The sequence below is a fragment of the Berghia stephanieae genome, chromosome 12, assembly GCF_034508935.2.
Source record: "Berghia stephanieae isolate SIO BIC M18660-M18661 chromosome 12, UCSD_Bste_1.3, whole genome shotgun sequence".
In the NCBI taxonomy this organism is placed as follows: Eukaryota; Metazoa; Mollusca; class Gastropoda; order Nudibranchia; family Aeolidiidae; genus Berghia; species Berghia stephanieae.
In genome coordinates this window covers 36,921,877-36,942,770 of record NC_088371.1, presented here as the reverse complement: position 1 = coordinate 36,942,770, position 20,894 = coordinate 36,921,877, and the positions used below count along the sequence as shown (strand labels likewise).

The 20,894-nt window shown below is 38.2% G+C and overlaps 1 protein-coding gene across 7 annotated transcripts in view; it reads right to left on the bottom strand.

Annotated features, from left to right (window-relative positions):
- The window catches only part of LOC144957872 (uncharacterized), a 104,948-nt gene that overhangs the window by 4,758 nt on the left and 79,296 nt on the right, over positions 1–20,894 (bottom strand). For all 7 annotated transcript variants that reach the window (XM_078889362.1, XM_078889366.1, XM_078889363.1 and 4 more), the window contains 8 exons: positions 17,225–20,870; positions 13,199–13,779; positions 11,455–11,618; positions 9,532–9,757; positions 6,847–6,936; positions 5,157–5,213; positions 3,320–3,475; positions 427–1,175 (listed from right to left, as the gene is read on the bottom strand). In XM_078889362.1, the coding sequence (XP_078745488.1) occupies positions 427–1,175; positions 3,320–3,475; positions 5,157–5,213; positions 6,847–6,936; positions 9,532–9,757; positions 11,455–11,618; positions 13,199–13,779; positions 17,225–20,870 (5,669 nt within the window). The remainder of the gene's footprint in view (positions 1–426; positions 1,176–3,319; positions 3,476–5,156; positions 5,214–6,846; positions 6,937–9,531; positions 9,758–11,454; positions 11,619–13,198; positions 13,780–17,224; positions 20,871–20,894) is intronic.

Genomic DNA, 20,894 nt, shown 5'->3' with positions numbered 1-20,894 from the left:
GGGGCGGGGGGGGGGGGGGGGGGGGGGAGTATCCTTGGAACAATTAAACATCACCGGAATTCGACGGAAGTTGCCCGTAACCCGGAATTTTTTGCTCCAGACCGGATTGTTTTTCCGGTGAACCCGGAGTTTTGGCATCACTGAATAATAATAATAATAACAACAACAACAACAACAACAACAACAACCACAAAAACAACAACAACAACAACAACAACAACAACAACAACAACAACAACAACAACAACAACAACAACAACAACAACAACAACAACAACAACAACAACAAATAATAATAATAATAATAATAATAACAATAACAATAACAATAATAATAGTAATAATATTAATACAAATAATAGAACGAATCTATGTATGAAAATGAAGGTATATAAATATAATGTTTTCTTTAAATAAATTCCTTGCCTGCAATGCATGAACTCCTTGGCTCTCTCTTTCTCTGTTATCACTACTGAAGATGACGTTGTCGATGATGGTGATGAGGTAGCCCCGACTGAATTGACCTTTCCATCTTTTTCTACCTTTGGTTTACCCAGAATGATAACTCCAACACTGCCATTGTTAGCGGCTAGGCCAGCTGTCCCGATACCCGTCCCCACAGACTCTTTCTTACTCTTTTCAGCTTTTGTCTTCCTTTGTCTCTTCTTTTTCAGTGTTGACGAAGCGGACGCTGGAGATGATGTTGGGGTTAAATTCAGGGTAAGAGATACAGTTGGTAAATTGGACGTAGATGGAGGGGATGGCGAACATAAAACCACTTCGGCTGTTGAAGCTGATGATGATGATGATGATGGTGGAGGTGGTGATACTACTACAGCTCCGGATATTTCCTTTTCTTTCCTTTTTCTTCTTTTCTTCTCCGGAGGAGAAGACGAAGGAAGAGGGCTATTTTTGGTAGCAGACGTAATTTTTCCATCAACTGCTGTTGCGGGTGTAAGTTTGACGTCCAATCTTTTAGCAGAGGAGGTTGTAATGGTAAGTGGTTCTTCCTTGGTGGCAGATGATGATGATGGTGTTGATGTTGACGGAGGTGGAGAGGCCTCCCCTGGAAAGATGTCATCGGAGTCGGTTGGTTCCTCTTTCACAACCAGTTTGGTGATTCTTTGAACGGTTGGGAGGCTTTCCTTGCGCTTACGAGACCTTTTGGATCCACCCTGAAGATATAATTAATAGGACATGTATAAAAAGCTTAATCTTTAGAAAAGGCAACGAAACAAGTAATAATTACTTCTTAAAAATTATCATCAGAAAATAAGCTTGATTCCTTATTTTTGGGGGTTTTTAAAAAGATTTTTTATATAGCGTAATATCCACTCAACGTGCTGAAAAAGCTTAACAAGGGGTCCCTGGCCAACAGCAACACTTAATATATAGGACGAGACATGACGCCTGTTAGGCAATATTACAGTTTTTTCGGACAGAGTAAAGCTTGACCTTAAATTGTTGTATATCCTAATGATCATAAACATTATGACTTGTAGCAGTATTTGAACAAACCATTTTTATTACATTCGATCATGTCACAAAGAGGAAATTTTTAATTTTTTGTTGTTAAGTTTTTTTTCTCTTTCAAATAAGACCACAATAACACGTTGTGCTTTGATGATGAGCATGATTTGTGACATATAACACAACTATGCTTATATCTGGGTAAATATGGTATATAAGAGCTATTTATTAGTTGATCAGATGTGTATGAAAAATCAATCCAATATCTTGAAAACTAAAGAAATTAGAAATATTGTTTTAGTTTTGTCGGATTTCTGTGCGGAAGAGGAAAAATCGGAAAGTTTGTATCTGAAATTCAAGAACAAAAAATACACAATTTTAGTAATTTGACAAGGAAATAAGTCGTTTCTGAAATCATGTACGAACAGCCTCAATTTGACACTGATGATCACTTCAACATTACTGCGGTTTGTACCCGAAATGTCCATTGTCTGTTTTGTTCCCATACAAAGCCTCTCCATTTTCACTCTTTCGTTAGTATTATGTGATCTACTGACCTTTTCGCACAAACAATTAGCGTGACCTACTGACCTTTTCACACAAACAATTAGCATTAGTGTGACCTATTGACCTTTTCACACAAACAATTTGCATTAGCATGACCTACTGACCTTTTCGCACAAACAATTGGCATGACCTACTACTGACCTTTTTGCACAAACAATTAGCGTGACCTACTGACCTTTTCACACAAACAGTACAATTAGCATGACCTATTGACCTTTTCACACAAACAATTAGCGTGACTTACTGACCTTTTCACACAAACAATTAGCACTAGCATGACCTACTGACCTTTTTGCACAAACAATTAGCATTAGCGTGACCTATTGACCTTCTCACACAAACAATTAGCATGATCTACTGACCTTTTCACACAAACAATTAGCATTAGCGTGACCTACTGACCTTTTCACACAAACAATTAGCATGACCTACTACTGACCTTTTCACACAAACAATTAGCATGACCTACTGACCTTTTTGCACAAACAATTAGCATGACCTACTGACCTTTTCACACAAACAATTAGCATTAGCGTGACCTACTGACCTTTTCACACAAACAATTAGCATTAGCATGACCTACTACTGACCTTTTCACACAAACAATTCGCATTAGCAGTAGCATGACCTACTACTGACCTTTTCACACAAACAATTGGCATGACCTACTGACCTTTTCACACAATCAGCATGACCTACTACTGACCTTTTCACACAAACAATTAGCATGACCGACTACTGACCTTTTCACACAAACAATTAGCACTAGCATGACCTACTGACCTTTTCACACAAACAATTAGCATGACCTACTACTGACCTTTTCACACAAACAATTAGCACTAGCATGACCTACTGACCTTTTCACACAAACAATTAGCATGACCTACTACTGACCTTTTCACACAAACAATTAGCACTAGCATGACTTACTGACCTTTTCACACAAACAATTAGCATGACCTACTACTGACCTTTTCACACAAACAATTAGCATGACCTACTACTGACCTTTTCACACAAACAATTAGCATTAGCGTGACCTACTGACCTTTTCACACAAACAATTAGCATGACCTACTACTGACCTTTTCACACAAACAATTAGCATGACCTACTACTGACCTTTTCACACAAACAATTAGCATTAGCGTGACCTACTGACCTTTTCACACAAACAATTAGCATGACCTACTACTGACCTTTTCACACAAACAATTAGCATGACCTACTACTGACCTTTTCACACAAACAATTAGCATTAGCATGACCTACTACTGACCTTTTCACACAAACAATTGGCACACTGCCATCGCTTGGGTATCCTTGGAAGTGGGGGGTCCAGACAGTCGAGGTGGACGTAACGCGGACACTTGGAGCAATGGGCAAGTCGACCACCTTTTTTGCCACAAAGACCACAGTGGGGAGTTCCGCTTGCCTGATGAAAGATGAACAAAATGGGATGTCAGAATTAATTATTGGATCTTGGTTGTATATTTTTACATTTTTGTACATTTGCATATGGGTTCGAACCGGGGGCCATGGGGACAACATGTCTCGTTTTGTAAAATTTATATGTATTATATATGTATGACTTACTTGACTTGACTTAGATGCCTTTCGCGTCTCGACCGAAAGATCGGGTCGCCTTGGCTGTTTCCAGTATTTCCTGTGTGAGGTGTCTCCAATATTGCCGGTCCTCTGCTAGGGTTCTCAGATTTTCAAGGTCCCCTGCCGTTATGAGACTAATGCTTTGTCCAAGTGTTGTGAGGTTTTTGTTTAGGATCACGGGGAGTGTTGTGATCGGTCTTCCTCTGAAAAGGTTCCCGTGTTTTTGGAAGTATCCCGACATGGCTTGGTTTGCTGGTATGTTTTTGTCCCTGCGTAGTATGTGACCGAAAAGTTGCCATCGTTGTTGTAAAATGTCAAGGGAGATTGGTCTTTCTTTTGTGATCTTATAGAGTGATTCATTTGAGATCTTTTTGGGGTATTTGATGTCCAGTACCCTTCTTAGCTGTGTGCGATGGAAGGCATCCAGATGTTCTTCTTCGGATTTTGTCAACGCCCAAGTGCCGCAGTTATACAGAAGTACCGGTTTTACAAGAGCATGGTACAGTTTCAGTTTGGTTTTTCTCTTTATTTTGTCACCTCTAATCCATACATTGGTGAGTTTACTGAGTGCGGCGTTTGATAGCTGTTTTCTTCTTTGTACATCCTCGGTGTCTCCAATTAGTGAGCCGACTTTCTTTGTTCTTTTCCATTCCTCTTTGTTCCTCGATATTGTTGTAAATTCGGTTTTATTGGCATTGACTTGGAGGTTATATTTCATGAGGGTATTTTGTATGATGTCTATATTTGCTGGTGTTGATCCAATAAAATCGACATCATCTGCATATATGTATACTTTGTGTTTATACATTTTTATGAACGCCACGTTTGTAAACGAATTTCCATTTGTTTGGATGAATATTATTATTATTATCATTATTATTATTATTATCATTATTATTATTATTATTATTATTATTATTATTATTATTATTATTATTATTATTATTATTATTATTATTATTATTATTATTATTATTATTATTATTATTATTATTATTATTATTATTATTATTAAAAGGTTTTCACTAAATGAAATGTAAGCTTATCATGAGAGGCAGGTTCTATTCTACAGAAGAGTCTGGTGAAAAAATCTGAGTAAAAAGCTTTTTTTCCATGGACTTACTTTTTTGCAATGTCCACAGGGGTATTTAAACCTTTGACCTACTGGTAAAAAGCCAAATGTTATACAATAATAAGACCATAAGGTTGTTTACTATACTCCATTAAAATATGCCTGTTCCTGCTACACTTTTGGGGTAAAACCTGTCAAGATGTGTTACAGTAATAGACAAAGAAGATAGAAAATTGTTTATTTGTTTGTTTTTAGGTGTTTAACGGCGCTTTCAACACTATTTAGGTTATTTAAGCGCCCGTTTCTGGCTTTTTCAGTTTATATCAGCCTTGAGGGGCCATAGCTGCTCAAATTTAATACTGTTGTAATAAAATTACTGAAGTAATAAAACATGTTTTAGTGGTTGTGGAAAAGAGTAAAGAAAACAAAGCGATACCTTGGACACACACTCGAAGCAGTACCAATCTCCCTCTGGAATGTTTTCCATCTTAGGCTGTTCGTTAAAAAAAAGAACGAAAATAAAGCGAATTAAAATTACGAACAAATTCAATTATGAAAAAATTCATGGCACGTAGGTAAATTCTACTATAAAACAAAATAAAAACACTAGATATATAAAATATTTTTAAAATAAATAAAATTGAGATTTATATAGCGCAATATCCACTAAATGTGCTCAAAGCGACAAGGGATAAATAATAGAAATTAACCATAATTTTGACTGGATTTAAAAGGAAACATGTCAATAGACATATTTTTCTAAAAAGAGCCTTTAGCTATATCCTATAAAATCTACTTGTGCTGCGTGACTGCCTGCCTGACTGAAAGAGGAAGTGAATTCTAACAATATTTGGTAGTAGACTTAAGTTGCCAAATATCATAAGTGCCATTTGTCCTTCAAATCTATGCTGAAGATAGACTGTAACAACCAAGGCATATGCAGTAAAAGCAATAAAATCAGCCAAGTTTATTTTCAAGCAGACCTGCCAACCCTTCACATTCCAAAAGTGGAATCAGAACGCCTAAAAATAGGAATTTGAGACAAAAGGTAGGAATTTCACCTTTTTAACAACCCCCCCCCCCCCCCACACACACACACACACACACACACAGACACAAACCTCTTCACCCTTTTTTCTTCTTACCATTTCATCATTTTTTGAAAATCGGAATTTTATAGAAAATGGCGGAATAGTACAAAAAGGAAGAGTGAAAATAGGAATGATTCCGCCAAAAGCGGAAGGGTTGGCAGGTCTGTTTCAAGGTTTAAAAAAAAAAAAAAAAGTGTTTTCTCCGTTATGACTGAGACAATTTGTTGATGCAATATTTCATTATTGATGACCTTATAGGTCCTGATGAGGTCAATTCCTTTTCCAGTAATATATTGAATTGAGCTTTAAAATTGAGCTTTTATATAGCGCAATATCCACTAAATGTGCTCAAAGCGCTTTACACGGGGTCCCTGACCAACAGCAACATGTAACATGTAGAACAAAACATGACGCCTGTTAGGCGATATTACAATTTTTTTCTGACAGAGACAGCGCTGTCAACGGTCAGGTACTCATTTTACACCTGAGTACAGGGAGAGAATGTGAGTAAAGAGCATTTTCCAATGACTCAACTATGTGCCGAGCGCGGCTCGAACCCAGGATCTTTCGATCCGAAAGCAAGTGTCATACCACAAGACCACATAGCCGCACAATTGCACAATTCTCACTGAGGGCAAAATTTCTCTGACTGAACGGCGCATGCATCCTTGTGAAAACGGGCTGCATACACACACTGACGTGAGATGTCAGAATCATCTACATGAAAATGAAAAGAAGGGAATTCTAATCCCAGCTGCATCATACCGTAGCCATCGTTAAGTTATAGCCTGACACTGAAACCCAAAAAGACTGGCATTTTGACGTCATTATCTGGTTTTTGCCCCGCTAGTAAGTTGTCGTTAGTAGTGCTCATGGAAACAAGTGTCCCATTGGTTGAACTATTGAATACAACTCACGATTTGTTTTCTTTTGTGGCCAAAGACTGGCATTTTGACGTCATTTTTTTGTCAATGTCAGGCTATACATGTTAACCATGACTACGATCATACTCCATAAATTTGTGCGAGATCTCACCTTAAAACAGTAGGTATGGAATCCTTTGTCACAACCATCACATAACAACAACTCAGCTTCATTATCGTCTTTGCGACAATTCTGGCATATCTGATTGGTGAAAAAAAAAATGTTAAAAGAAATTCAACAGACCTTATACTTGTATAAATTTTCCAAATTATTAATTTGTCTCACCAGAGATGTCAAAAGTCCGGTTTTGCATGAAAAAAATTCTGGTCTGCAGCAAAAATTCTACAGGTGATGGACATTTCAGTCAAACTCCAGTCAGGTCTTAGGGGTTTGAGGAAAGTCTCCCATTAATTTTATTTCCACATTTGACAAAATGTGATATTTTGTAAATTTATATATTTGTTTGTGTTTTTGTTTACTATCTCCTGACGAAGGCTAAGGGCCGAAACGTTGTTTGTTTTGTGTTGTTCCCTTATATATGAGTCACATCTACTCACTTTATTTTTTATCTCCATCACCTGCAGTGTCATTGAAACCACATTATCATCTTCACTGCAACGACTACTCCCACTTCCATTACCATCATCGTCGTCGTTATCATCTAGACCTGTAAATGAGCTCTATAAAAATTGACTGAAACTGAGACTCTTCGTAATTCGTCGTAGCGGTAAAATCCAAAGAATCAAAATGAAAGGTAAACAGCAAGCTCACTTGAGCAAAGCAATGGCAGAAAACTAAATTGCGAGGGAATTAATTAGGCTACTTACCATTGTTCCTTATAATTAGGTACCCAATCAGTGAAGAAACTTAGAAACGGTCAACCAGTTTGTTTACAACATGAGGTAATCGAGATGTGCTTGTAGCAATCATTTAACTTTCGATTTGAAGGTGTCTACATAACGAACTTTCGGTGTTTCGAATTTTTCTTTCTCATACTTTTCCTGTCCTTCAAGAAAATGTGGTCAATTTTGGCTTAGACGAAACAGTGAAATTTATCGCTCGGCGGCTCAGTTAAAATTGGCTACGACAGGTTTCGAAAGTGAAAAAATAATTTCACGAAGGCTGTGTGAAAATACACTGGGGTGTGTTCAGACACGGCAATTCTAAAAAGCGTCGCTTAGCCTTGGCAATATATATCCATCATTAATATAAACGGCCCATGAGCTATGCGTGGGGCTGTGGAACATTCCTAGTTAACTTTACAGTCAATCGACTACCATTCATGAATTCTTTCTTTATTCATTTCTTTCTTCCCTTTTTAAAAATATTTGAATTTGACGAATTGACTGATTTCAGTTAATTGACTGAGAATTTACAGGTCTACATCATCGTCGTCGTCGTCGTCGTCGTCGTCGTCGTCGTCGTCGTCGTCGTCATCATCATCATCATCATCATCATCATCATCATCATCATCATCGTCATCGTCATCGTCATCGTCATCGTCATCGTCCTCGTCCTCGTCCTCGTCCTCGTCCTCGTCGTCGTCGTCCTCGTCGTCGTCGTCGTCGTCGTCGTCGTCGTCGTCGTCGTCGTCGTCGTCATCATCATCATCATCACCATCACCATCACAACTACAACTACCACCATCATCAACTCTACCACAACTACTATAACCTCCTCCACCTATCATTCATCGTTATTACTATCACCCCAACTACAACAATCTACCAACTACCACATGCAACCACTTCTGCACATTGTCATCATCATCGCTACCACCTCCACATCATCAACTCTACCACAACTACTGTAACCACCACCACCACATTTTATTATCATTAGCATCACTGCTAAAAGCAATGTAAATGTTGCTGCTCGAAGCTTGAAGAAATAAATAACAATGTTTGTTTGTTTGTTGCTTTAGGTCTCTTCCAACACAATGAGGTTATATGAGAGACCGCTGAAACAAAAAAACAAGCAATCTAACAAAAATAGTACAAATGTAAATCAAAATCATAACCTAAAGATATCATAAGCTAAATTATAAATAACCAAGAACAAACAGGCAGAAGATTTACAGAAAAAAAAAATATCCCCTGTCAAAAATACAATCACAAACCAAAGAAGCAGGATAGGCTAGTAAAGAGAAGAAGAAACGACATCACTATCGGATCGTACACCCATGCGAACATCATAGGTATATGATTCAAGGGTGATGCTCCCATCCAACCACCCGCTAAATAACAATGTGAAATTGAATGTAAGCTTCAATTTAATATACCTATATCTGTTTTCGTATATTAAATTGAAGCTTACATTCAATTTCACATTGTTATTTACTGCTAAAAGCATCTCAACACATCATTATAATCAATACTACCACCACAACTACAATCAACACAACCACATCATCAGTCCCATCACTACCACATTGTTATTTCCTCCACCACGTCATCATCGCTACCACCATCACTACAACATCATCATTATCATCATCATCACCATACCATCACTACTGCAGGCATCACCACCTAACGCATCATTTCATCACAACAACTATTAAAACCAACCACCACCACCAACAAAATTATCATCATCATCACTAACACAACAGCTACATCCACCGCACATAATCCCAGCACAAAATGCCAGCCATCACCAATGTTAAACTTCAGGTCACAAGCAAAGCATCATACCACCTGCACATTTACAAAAAAAAAAGAAAAACAAATAAAAACAAAAAACAAACAAATCTAACACCAAAACAAAACAAACAAAAAAAAAATAAGCACTCACCACTCTCATAATGCTCTTCTCCCAGGATATGGATTTACCCAGTAACTGGGTGCATAGACTTAACTGGGCAGGACTCTCTGACCCGATGACAGCCTGTCGCCATAGCAACAGGCCTGGTGGAATGTCCTCCTCCTCTTCCAGATCCGTACTGCCAGAGTCCTGTTGTTGTTTGTTGTTGTCACTGGACCCAGAACCAGACGCCATGTTGGACATGTTTAGCAATACACTGGGAACAGAAATTGGTGTATTTCTTTGTAGAAAACGGTAGGGGCTGCCTGAAGCCGGTGATCGTAATATACTAATGAATCTCGTCACAGGACAGTGTAAACGTTGGAATATCTTTAAACTGTGTGGATTGGAATTGGCTTTTCTGTCTACGGTACTGTGACATTACTCAATAGATATAAAATATTTTATGTCTCCATTCAAATTAACAAAGAAATACAAACGAAAGAGTGAAAATGGAGAGGCTTCGTATGGGAACATTTTAAAAACATGGTACGGCAGCAGAGGTATAATTAAATGTTAGTTTACTGTTCCCATACGAAGGAAGCCTCTCCATTTTCACTCTTTCATTTGTATTTCTTTGTTAATTTGAATGGAGACATAAAGTATTTTATATATATTGAGTAATGTCACAGCACCGTATACAGAAAAGCCAATTCCAATCCACACAGTTAAAAATAGTCCAACATAATTTACACTGTCCTGTGACGAGATTGGTGGGAGGTTTCGAGGCTGTCCTCAACAGCTGTGTTGATTTTAAAGACCGGCGGGAGACTTCAGGTGAGGAGGTGTAGCCATACGCTACTACTACTAACCAGCGGTATTGAGAAAAGAAACCAATTACATGCAACTTTAACAAAAACACATAGTAAAGGACTGAGTACTCCAAATATACTTACTCGCCGGCGACTTTAACTTGCCAGATGCCAACTGGGAAACACTCACATTAAAACAAAAACCCCAATATGTCAAAGACATCAACGAGAGATTCACAAAAGAATACACAAATAACAAAATTGATAAAAATCACTTCAAATACACAGACTGGTAAGTTAGGCTACTCAATTTATATCTTGATTATGGTAAAAACAAATTGAGAATAGAGGACCAAACTTGACATCACCCACCTATTGTCTTACAAGTTACAAGCTGAGTGTCATACAAAGCCACACAAATAATAAATTATTTCTATTTAAAAAAATAAAAATTTAACCCTTTTTGAGCTTTTTTTTTATATAGAGCAATATCCACTAAACATGCTCAAAGCGCTTTACAAGGGATTCCTGGCCAACAGCAAATCATGACATCATGTTAGGCGAAATTATAATTTTTTGCGGACAGATACAACGCTGAGAATGGCTAGGTACTCATTTTACACCTGATTATGGTGAGAAAATGTGAGTAAAGAGCCTTTTCCAAGGACAACTAGGCGCCGAGCCAGGCTCAAACCCAGGACCTTCCGATCCGAAAGCGAGTGTCATACCACAAGACCACATAGCCGCAAATAAAAAAAAAATTATTTCTACTCAAAACTGTTTCAACAAATCGAAATATTAAGATATTCGACTATGACAACTTATTTTGAATGATAATGTTAGCCATGAGAAAATCTCCCTTAACTCACTCAACCCTAACACCGACTATGTCTGTAGTTTACCCGGGGTTACTTTTACCCCATGCCTATTTATTATATTTTTATGAGACAAATTATCGGCGTAGTATCAAAGCTAATGATTTTAATTTTTACATGTTAATGGTAGTTGAATAAAACCATCCATGTACATGCTCATTTTTAAAACATTTTTTTCCAATTTTGAAAAGTTGCAAAATCTCTAAGATTGAGTGAGTTAAAGAAATGCATTATCAAGAGAACCAATAGAATGTCAGGCAGGAATTTGTTGTTTTTATAATTCGTACCTTCTTGATAAGGGCGGCTTCAAATATCTACGCTCTATATTCGCCTCCAACTCCAGCAGACGAGCTATGCCAGCGTCAAGGGGATAACTCTCATCATCTTTCACTTCCTTTACAGTCCTGTCCACCATTTTGATTCCTGTCTCTCTATTAGGTTTCCATCCAGACTACAAAAAAAAAAAAAAAAAATCAAAATCAAATACATTTTTTTTTTTAAATCATCACAAGAAACGTTTTTATATAAATCTGTAATAAATCCTTGTCTAAAAATAGCATTATTTCAACACATTTCCATCATTCTGGAGACAGCATTTCTATTCAAAAGGTGATTTGCAAAGGAGAGGGTGAGGGAGGGCATGAAATACCAAGATAAGAAATAGAAGGCTATGTTTGTATCAAAGACATTTATCACAAAAATAAATCGATAAATTAATAAAATACTGCCAAACAGGCGTGGGGTTCCAAACGGTCAGAACAAACCAATAGCCACTTCGAAAGAATTTTAGGTGCAAGTTTGTTCAAGATATTATCAGCGTAGCTATTACTATGAAAATAGAGAAGATTAAAACATTCGTTTTTTCCCTTCCACTGCCCGACTATGGAATAGCCTCCCAGCTGACATGGCTGAAAACGGTTGCCAACATGCCTTCACCCGATTGTTAGAACTCACATCATCTTTTTAAAAGTATTTGCAGTGTTTTAACAAGTTTAAAATGTAATACCCTACAAATTGTGGAGTGATCCTCGACAATATTGGAGGTTTCCACAAGATGAAGAAGAAGAAGAAGATGAAGGGAATTTAGACGCGTTTTGAAATTTCACTGAGTTCTAGATTTGAATGTTCGAGATATTGTGCTGCCATGTATTATTAAATTACATCATATTTTGGACATAATAAATAAATGAGCTTTTATATAGCGCAATATCCATGAAAGGTGCTCAAAGCGCTTTACAAGGGGTCCCTGGCCAACAGCAACATTTAACATGTAGGACAGGACACGACGCCTTTTAGGCGATATTACAATTGTTTCAGACAGAGACAACACTGTTAATGGCCAGGTACTCATTTTACACCCGAGTACGGTGAGAGAATGTGAGTAAAGAGCCTTTTCAAAGGACTCAACTATGTATGCGCCGAGCGAGGACCTTCCGATCTGAAAACGAGTGTCATACCACAAGACCACATAGCCGCATAAGGGAGGCTACTCAATTTATATCATATTTTTGGACATCTTCATAGGACTTCTGACAAAAATAATTCTGAGTTAATAGATGAAAGAATAGAATTGAAAAACTGAAAATAAAAGTGTCAGAGGATAAAAATGGAATATTCTTTGTTCCATATCATTAGCTTATGGTCTCAGGGGTCTGACCATCTGATTTTCAATATCAAATGAAGACCACAGGGGAAAATCGATCAAAGTCCGAAAGACACTCACTGTTCTAATGTCACAATAATTTGGTATTAAAACCAACCGAGAGCTTGTTTTTTATATGTATCTGACTTGTGGTCAAAATATATACGTTTAGTAATTCACATTCAGTTCAATTCATATTATCATGTGGCATTTTCAAATGGGTTTCCAAGCTTTAATTAATTTTGATTTTCTCAAAAGCTGAAAAATGTGACTTTGATCGTTTTTCCCCTGTGGTCTTCAAATGTGTCTCTTATTTTTCGCAGTTAACTTCTCAAAAATGGAAAATTATCACATAAAAAAGATATATTTCAGTAAAGGAGACAACTTACTTTGGCCTGCAGACTCGCATGGTAAATCCGGTCTTCAAGAGATTCCACATCCTCTACAGCAGCCACTTCTATCTCGTACATTGTCTCTGCTGACCAGCAATCTTCTTTGTCTGGAGGTACAAAATCAGCCAATTCCTCTTCCTTTACTACTACTTCTTTCAGACAATCATCATCTTTCTTTTTCTCATCCTCATCATTATCTTCTATATTTTCTTTTTTGACACTGATGACGTTTTCATCTTCTTTCTTATTTTCTTCACCTTCTCCCTCATGTTTGAGTTTGTCAAAAGAAACAGAATCCTCATTACTACAGCTATCGTGTTCACCCACTCCATTACTTTGCTGATCTGTTTTGTGTTCTTCATCTTGTATAGAAGTTTTAATTTTTATATTCTTCTCATCACTTAACACGGCTGAAGTTTCCTTTCCTTGAGAATCCTTGTCACCTTTGAACTCATTCTTTTCCCCGTCTTCATCACACAATTCCTCCTTCTTTTCCTTTTTGACAGGACTACAATTTGGACTGTTGCCTTGTGGGTATTTTCTCTTCATATTATTGCTGCTCGCCTTGGTTTGATTATCTGAAAACACAGATGGGAATTTGAAAAAAAGAAAACAAAAATGTAAAAAAAACATCAGCCTTTATATCAGGTGATCACAGAAAAACGTATCGCTGTTTATTTCTTTCTATTGTAAAAAGTTATAACAATATATTTTCCAAATTTTTACTACTATTAGAAGTATTCTTTGGTAATAGAATAGCAAGATATCAAAATAATTGGATGGGCAGTTTTTGAGTAATATAAAATTTTGTAGCACCACCTAAAAATTTTGGTATCGGCGAAATTGTGACGCAAATTATTGTGGCATTTGCGCATTGTAATTCTTTAAAGAGGACACTTGTAGCTAAGCCTGGGACACTCTGTGAACACCCAGTTACAAAACTGTTAAAACTATAATGTTACATAACTGTTAAAACTATAATGTTACATAACTGTTAAAACTATAATGAGGAAGCCTTGAGATGTTTGTTTTGTTTTTAAGGGTTTTACGGCACTTGCAACACATTAAGGTCATATCAGCGCCAGTAAAAAGGAAGAAAACGGGATAGTAAAAAGTCCTAGAATTACAATTAAAGCACAAAAGAAAAGGTAAGACAAAGGGGAATTGGTTCAAATAGGGAAAGGATGTAGATTCCAAGAGCACACTATCAAAGTACTTAGTTTGAGATCACCTCAAAGTCTAATCCAGACACAAGCACAGGTCCCAACTAAGAGGAATATACTGAAATGTTTACAAATCATATATAATATGTAAACGAAACATAATACAATGCATAACAGAGAGATGATTTACAAGGAAAAAAATATCATTTCCCAAAACTATACATTCGACTGTTTCCCTCCCAGCCAAGGAACTCCGGCAAGGATCAGGACAAAACTAAGTAATCTTATTCCAAGACAATGACAGGAAACAATTGGAAAACGGGTATGGGATAGAAGACATAGCATGTACCTCCCTGCCCTCGATGGGAGGTCAGGATCCCCACCCAGAGAAAGAATTATTTTATGCTGGGAGGAGATGCCGTTGAGGAAATTCGGAAGTGCATTTCAAATTGGAAAAAGATACTACATTGCTATACGGTGCTATTGATCATTTAAAGGGATAACTTTGTAATCATTGGACCAAAATATGTATGTGTACGTGCTACATAGACGATTTCTTACATGCTAATGAGAATTATAATAAAAATAATGTTTATGGTGATATTATTAATGTTTGCTAAACATAAAAACGGCAACAAAAGTTAAGATCATGGCCGTTTTACTCTCTACAATGTTGCGTCATTTTTCTGTGATATTGTATTCCTGAACACGGTTTTGAAAAATCACTGTAACTTTTTTGTTTCTCAATTCATATTCAAAAAATTTTGAGAGTCTTCGTATAAGGATTTGTTTAATTTTTATTTTGAATTAAAAAGAAATCAGACGAATAGTCTCAGAGATACAAACTGATGATAAAGAGCGGCACATTTTTTTGTGACTACCTGACATATGAATATGAAAATAACCATTAAATGGGCTCAGAGTGCTTTGCAAGGGGTCTCAAGCCAAACAGCAACACTTAATGTAGAAGAATAATTCATAATGGATGAAAGAAAAATGAAGGCATATGTGACCCATTGTCTCAAAAAGGTAGTATGTCGGAACGAACCATATGCTTAGAAGCCGAATTAAATGTTAAACTGGTCAAAAATATAAATTGTTGGCATTAGCACCCTAAATATGGTATCCACTCTCCTTAATAAAACATACAAACTCAACACAAGTCTGATTTTTCTGGCTATAAATTCAATTTTCAACATCTTAACCAACCCGACTTAATACCAAATTGAGGCGAAGAGTCACATAATTCACACTATTGTCCTAAATTAAGAGCTAAAACACCTTGCCCGATGACAGAGGTGCCAACTTGGAAATTGTCATGTGGAAATCGGAAGACAAAATGACGTTTAATTCAATAATTTAAAAAATTGAGATTTTATATAGCGCAATATCCACTAAATGTGCTCAAAGCACTTTACAAAGGGTCCCCGACCAATAGCAACACGGAACATTAAGACATGAAACCTGTTCGGCAATAATACAATCTTTTTCAGACAGAGACAACGCTGTTAACGACCAGGTACTCATTTTACACCTGAATACGGTGAGAAAATGTGAGTAAAGAGTCTTTTCCAAGGACTCAACTATGCGCTGAGCGAGGCTCAAACCCAGGACTTTCTAATCCGAAAGCGAGTGTCATACCACAAGACCACAGAGCCCCACACAGATTTTCTCTCTAACACCGGGACAAAATTGCAGTGAAATAAAAATCCATAACGTTTCTTCCATTCCCCTAAGTCCGTAAATGTCATCAAATTTCTGTAGCAATCACGGATGATCCGTGAAAGTTGGCAGGTATGATGTAAGCAGACCTGCCAACCCTTCATATCCCAAAAGTGGAATCAAAAGATCAGAAAATAGGAATTTGAGACAAAACAAATATAAAATAAAATTCCCTTTATTCATCCCATAGGGGAAATATTTCTCTAGGGTCCATTCCAAGGGAAAACTGGAATAACCCAGGCATCATCCGCAATGTAGCGCCGCAAATTGAGCTAGGGCGAGGTAGGTGACTTGCTCAAGGCCACACAACGCAGTGGAGGGTGATCGAACTCAGTACTTTCCAGGTACAAAGCAAAGACGGTACCGGTGAGCCACGCTGCCCCACATAGGAATTTCTTAACAATGGATAATTCTGTATCCAAATGTTTTTGTTTGTTTTTGTTTTTAAGGGTTTTACGGCACTTCAAACACATTTAGGTTATATCAGCGCAAGTAAAAAGGAAGAAAATGGGACAGTAAAAAGTTCTAGAATTACAATTAAAGCACCCAAGAAAAAGTAAGACAAAGTGGAACTGGGAACAAATAGGGATCAGATGTAGATTCCAAGAGCATACTATCCGTGGACTTAGTTTGAGATCACCTATAAGTCTCATCCGGACATAAGCACAAAATCCAACAAAGAGGAATACACTCAAATGCTTACATTATACATTGAAAATAACAAATATAATAATACATAACAGAGAGATGATTTACAAGGAAAAAATATCATCTCCCAAAACAATAACTATGCATTTGACTGTTTCCCTCCGAGCTAGGACTCCGGCCAGGGCCAGGACAAAACCAAGTAATCTCATTCCAAAACGAAGACAGAAAGCATGTTGGAAAACAGATATAAGGGGATAGAAGACACAGTATGTACCCCCCTGCCCACTATGGGGGGTCAGGAACCCCACCCAGCTGTATCCAAATGACCACCAACTTTGCCACCAAACACATAAAGACTGTATTCGGGCACAGAAAAAAAAGGTGAGTTGACATCTCTGGAAAAGTACAAAAGTGGCTCGAATATTAAATAGAATATCTACCTTCTGTGTAAAATACCGAAAATAAAAAAGTTTTAAATCAAGAATATTACCTTGACCTTGACTGGGATCACTTTCTCCAATGGACGAGTCGTAAGTCACGTGACCTCTAGCATAATCAAGATACCTCTGCACAGATCGTTGCAAGTTATGTTCACGGATGCCTCTGTTCATGGTAGATGACATAATCTTCTTCATCTGACCGAGGTCAAAGATTCGCCACCAGCCGTGTTGCTTGTTGGCAGGGATGAACTGTCTTTCTCCCTGTGCTGCTCGAAGTAAATCCCAGGGGTCATAGTTCAAGGCCATTGTCATTGTAGACGAAGCGGGAGATGAACAAGATGATTCAACTGGAGGTTGTGGAACTTTAAAATCGCAGGAAGAAGCATCCAAAACGGGCGATTGGGACGGTGATTCTTGAGACAATATGGGTGAATTTGATTGGAGAAGTGAAAGTATATTTTCTAGACTGAGAGCTGAGTGAGAGGAGGGTGAAGAAGAAGAGGATGATGATGAAACGGTTGCCGATGTTGTTAAAGAGTTGATGAGGGATGTTACCGATGAAGAGGAGGAGTTGAGTAGTAGACTGGCAGCCACAGCTGCAAGATCTGGTGAGTTTGTGATTGAGCTGGACGATGAGACTGAAGCACCTGGGCTTTTGCTGGTTGGTCGCGTTAAGGAGAGTTCATCACAAGGTGTTCTGGGAAGAAGCGAGAACCACATCGGGTGTTGTTGTGAATTGTTGATTACAGACTCGTCTTTAATGTCCGATTCTGATAAAATTGTTGATGAGGATGATGAAGAAGAGGATAACATGGCTGATGTTATGAGAGATGATAATTCTGTTGATGTTAAAGGCAGTTTTGATAGTGGAGGAGTTTTTGATGATGGTGGCGTTGTTGATAATGGTAGTGATGATGATGATGATGGCACATCTTTATCTGCAGCACCTCCAGTTCTTCTTACTTGTGATGCGGCATGGTGTAGAAGCTGAGAGCTTGAGTATTCTGGTTCATTCTTCAATACTTGGTCAATGATAGAGGAGAAAGCTGGCATGGTTTTGGATGACTTTGAAGACATTGATGAAGCAGCTGATGTTGTGTTGGTAGACGTTGTGGTCGACGTCAAGACTTTAGGCGTTGATGTTAGTAATGATGAGGAGGTAGAGAGATGCTGGTGGGCAGGAGGTGGAGATGCGAAAGAGGCAAGGCTGGATAAGGCTTGGGAAGCACTAGTGGTATCGCCATATAAATTGACAGATAGGGCTGGATTGTTGAAGGAATGAGGTGGGGTCTGGTGAAAGTTGGAGGAGCTTTGCCTGGTGGATGGTGGTTGAGGTTGGCCCAAATCCTTCAAAGACAGATGAAGGAGTGATTTTTTATCATGGGCGTGGCTTGAATGGGCGGCTGGTGGGGTTTGGTCAAGGCAAGGATTGGCCATGGCTGATGGATGGAAAGGAGGCAAGGCCTGGCGGTTTATAGGTTTGGAATGAGCCGGCTGCGGGGCAGGACTTGCAATTAGAGCCGCAGCTGCAACTGTATCCTGTCCATTTCTAGTGTGTTTCTTCCCTTTGGTGGAATGAGTTGGTGAAAATAAAGATGATGATGATGATGCTGTTGATGATGGTAATAACCTCAGATCTGATGCAACACTCTGTTGTTGGGTTGATGGTGGTGATGATGATGATGATGACGATGATGATGATGGTGATGATGATGCTATTGTTGGTGATAATGATGAAGAAGAAAATAGTAACGATGATGATAGGATTGAGTTGTTGGGCTTCAGCAGTGACAAAGTTTTACCTTTTTCTGTGGCTGTTGTTGTGGTTGTTGTTGTCAATGAGAATTGTTTTGCTCCAGACATTATATCGTTATTCCCATCAACTTCCTGTAGGCCGTTATTGTTAACAGTTATAGAGGCCGTATTTGTTGTTGTTGTGGTAGCTTTCGTCAGCTGGTGGTTTACCATAGAGAAAAGAGAGGAATCTCTATTTTGTCCTATTTTGGGAACTCGTAATATGTCAGTGGCTACTGGCAGCAGCTTGGAATTATCATTTCCTGAAACCTCAACATTTTCTGGTGTAGATTTTGTAGCAGTTTCAATTTGCTGGACAGTCATTGCACTAGAGTTTTGCATCAAAGATGAATCTGACAATGGTGAGAGAGGTGATGCTTTTTGGATAACTTTGTCGTCCTTTTCATTATCATTTACACTCAAGTCTACGCAAACACTCGCTGCAGATGATAATGCTGGTGTTGATAATGATGCTGCTGGCAATTTATCTTCAACAATCTCGTCATCCAAGGCTAAACTCAACTTCCTTTCTTCTTTAACTTTATTCAATGTCATATCAACAGACAACACCTGTTTTGGCTCAGAGTCGCATATCAAACTAATGTTGTTAAGGCTGCTGTCACTCGCAGTCAAACTCGCATCCTTTTGGTCATCCTTAAGAAAACCGTTCACTTTGACACAACTTTTCCCAGAAGGAACATTATCCGTCTTCCCATTATCCAATGCTGAAATATGACAATCATGCGTCATGCTAGTTCCTTCCTGACCAGCATCCACTCTGCCATTAACAACATCTGTCGCATTCTTCAAATGTTCCGTTTCATCATCTACGACATTCACAGATTTGATTTGAGATTCATCCATATGAGATTTTCCATTTTCAAAAACTGAAGACAACAATGGCAAAGATGATGAGTTATTATTCAGCTTAACCAAATCACTAGAAATATTTTCAACTATCTTCCCAGGTTCGGATTTTTCAGAACTACTTTCTACAATCTTACGTTCCAGCCGAGCAGAAGGTGATGCTTCCACATTGACTTCCCCACTGTTCCTTCTGTCCATCCCGTTTTCTAATCGGAAAGATAGATTCTTACTGATATCCGATGGTGATGATGACGAAAACAAGCCCTGACTACTTTCCTCATCACTTTGTTCCCCACCATTCATGTCGACTGTCACTTTCACACTCGACGATCGGATCGGACTCACGCTTGTTTTAAATCCACTGAAACTCAAATTGGAATCGTTGAAATCCGAATCTGTCCAGGACGTATTTTCTGAAATTCCAGTCATGTTGCTCATTTCATTATCTTCAAAATCAGCATCATCATTCTCTTCATCTTCTTCATCCTCGTCCTCCTCGTCATCGTTATTACCATCATCAACAATACTATCTTCCTCATCATTGGCTTCATCGTACATCATATTATTTTTTCCTTTCTCGTCTTTCCCACTCTTGACTACAGCTTCAATCTTATCTTCTTTTTCAGTCTCTCCAATCACACTCCCATTTCTATCTTTCGTCTTATCAACAATTTCTTCCTTTTTTCTTTCTTTCTCTCCAACTACCATCTCCACCACATTCTTAACTTCATCGTCATTCCCTTCCTCCACTTCTTTTTTCACACCAGCCCCCTCACTCTTTCCTTCCATTACTTTCTCTTCTTTTGCTTCCTTTTGTTTTCTTTCCTCCTCTTCTTCCTCTTCTTTCTCCTTCTTGATCTTCCTCTCCTTCTCCTCAACATAATCCTCAGGCTCTCCGGACTCCATGCCCTCCACAAAGACCCCTCCTGTCATGGGCAGGATCCAGAAAGTTCTCTTATAACGATCCTGACCAATGTTGATGGAACGCAGACGCAAAGAGGATCTGAATACCTTTTGCCTGTAGGCCAGATGTTGCTGGCAGTACAGGATGGGAGGGAA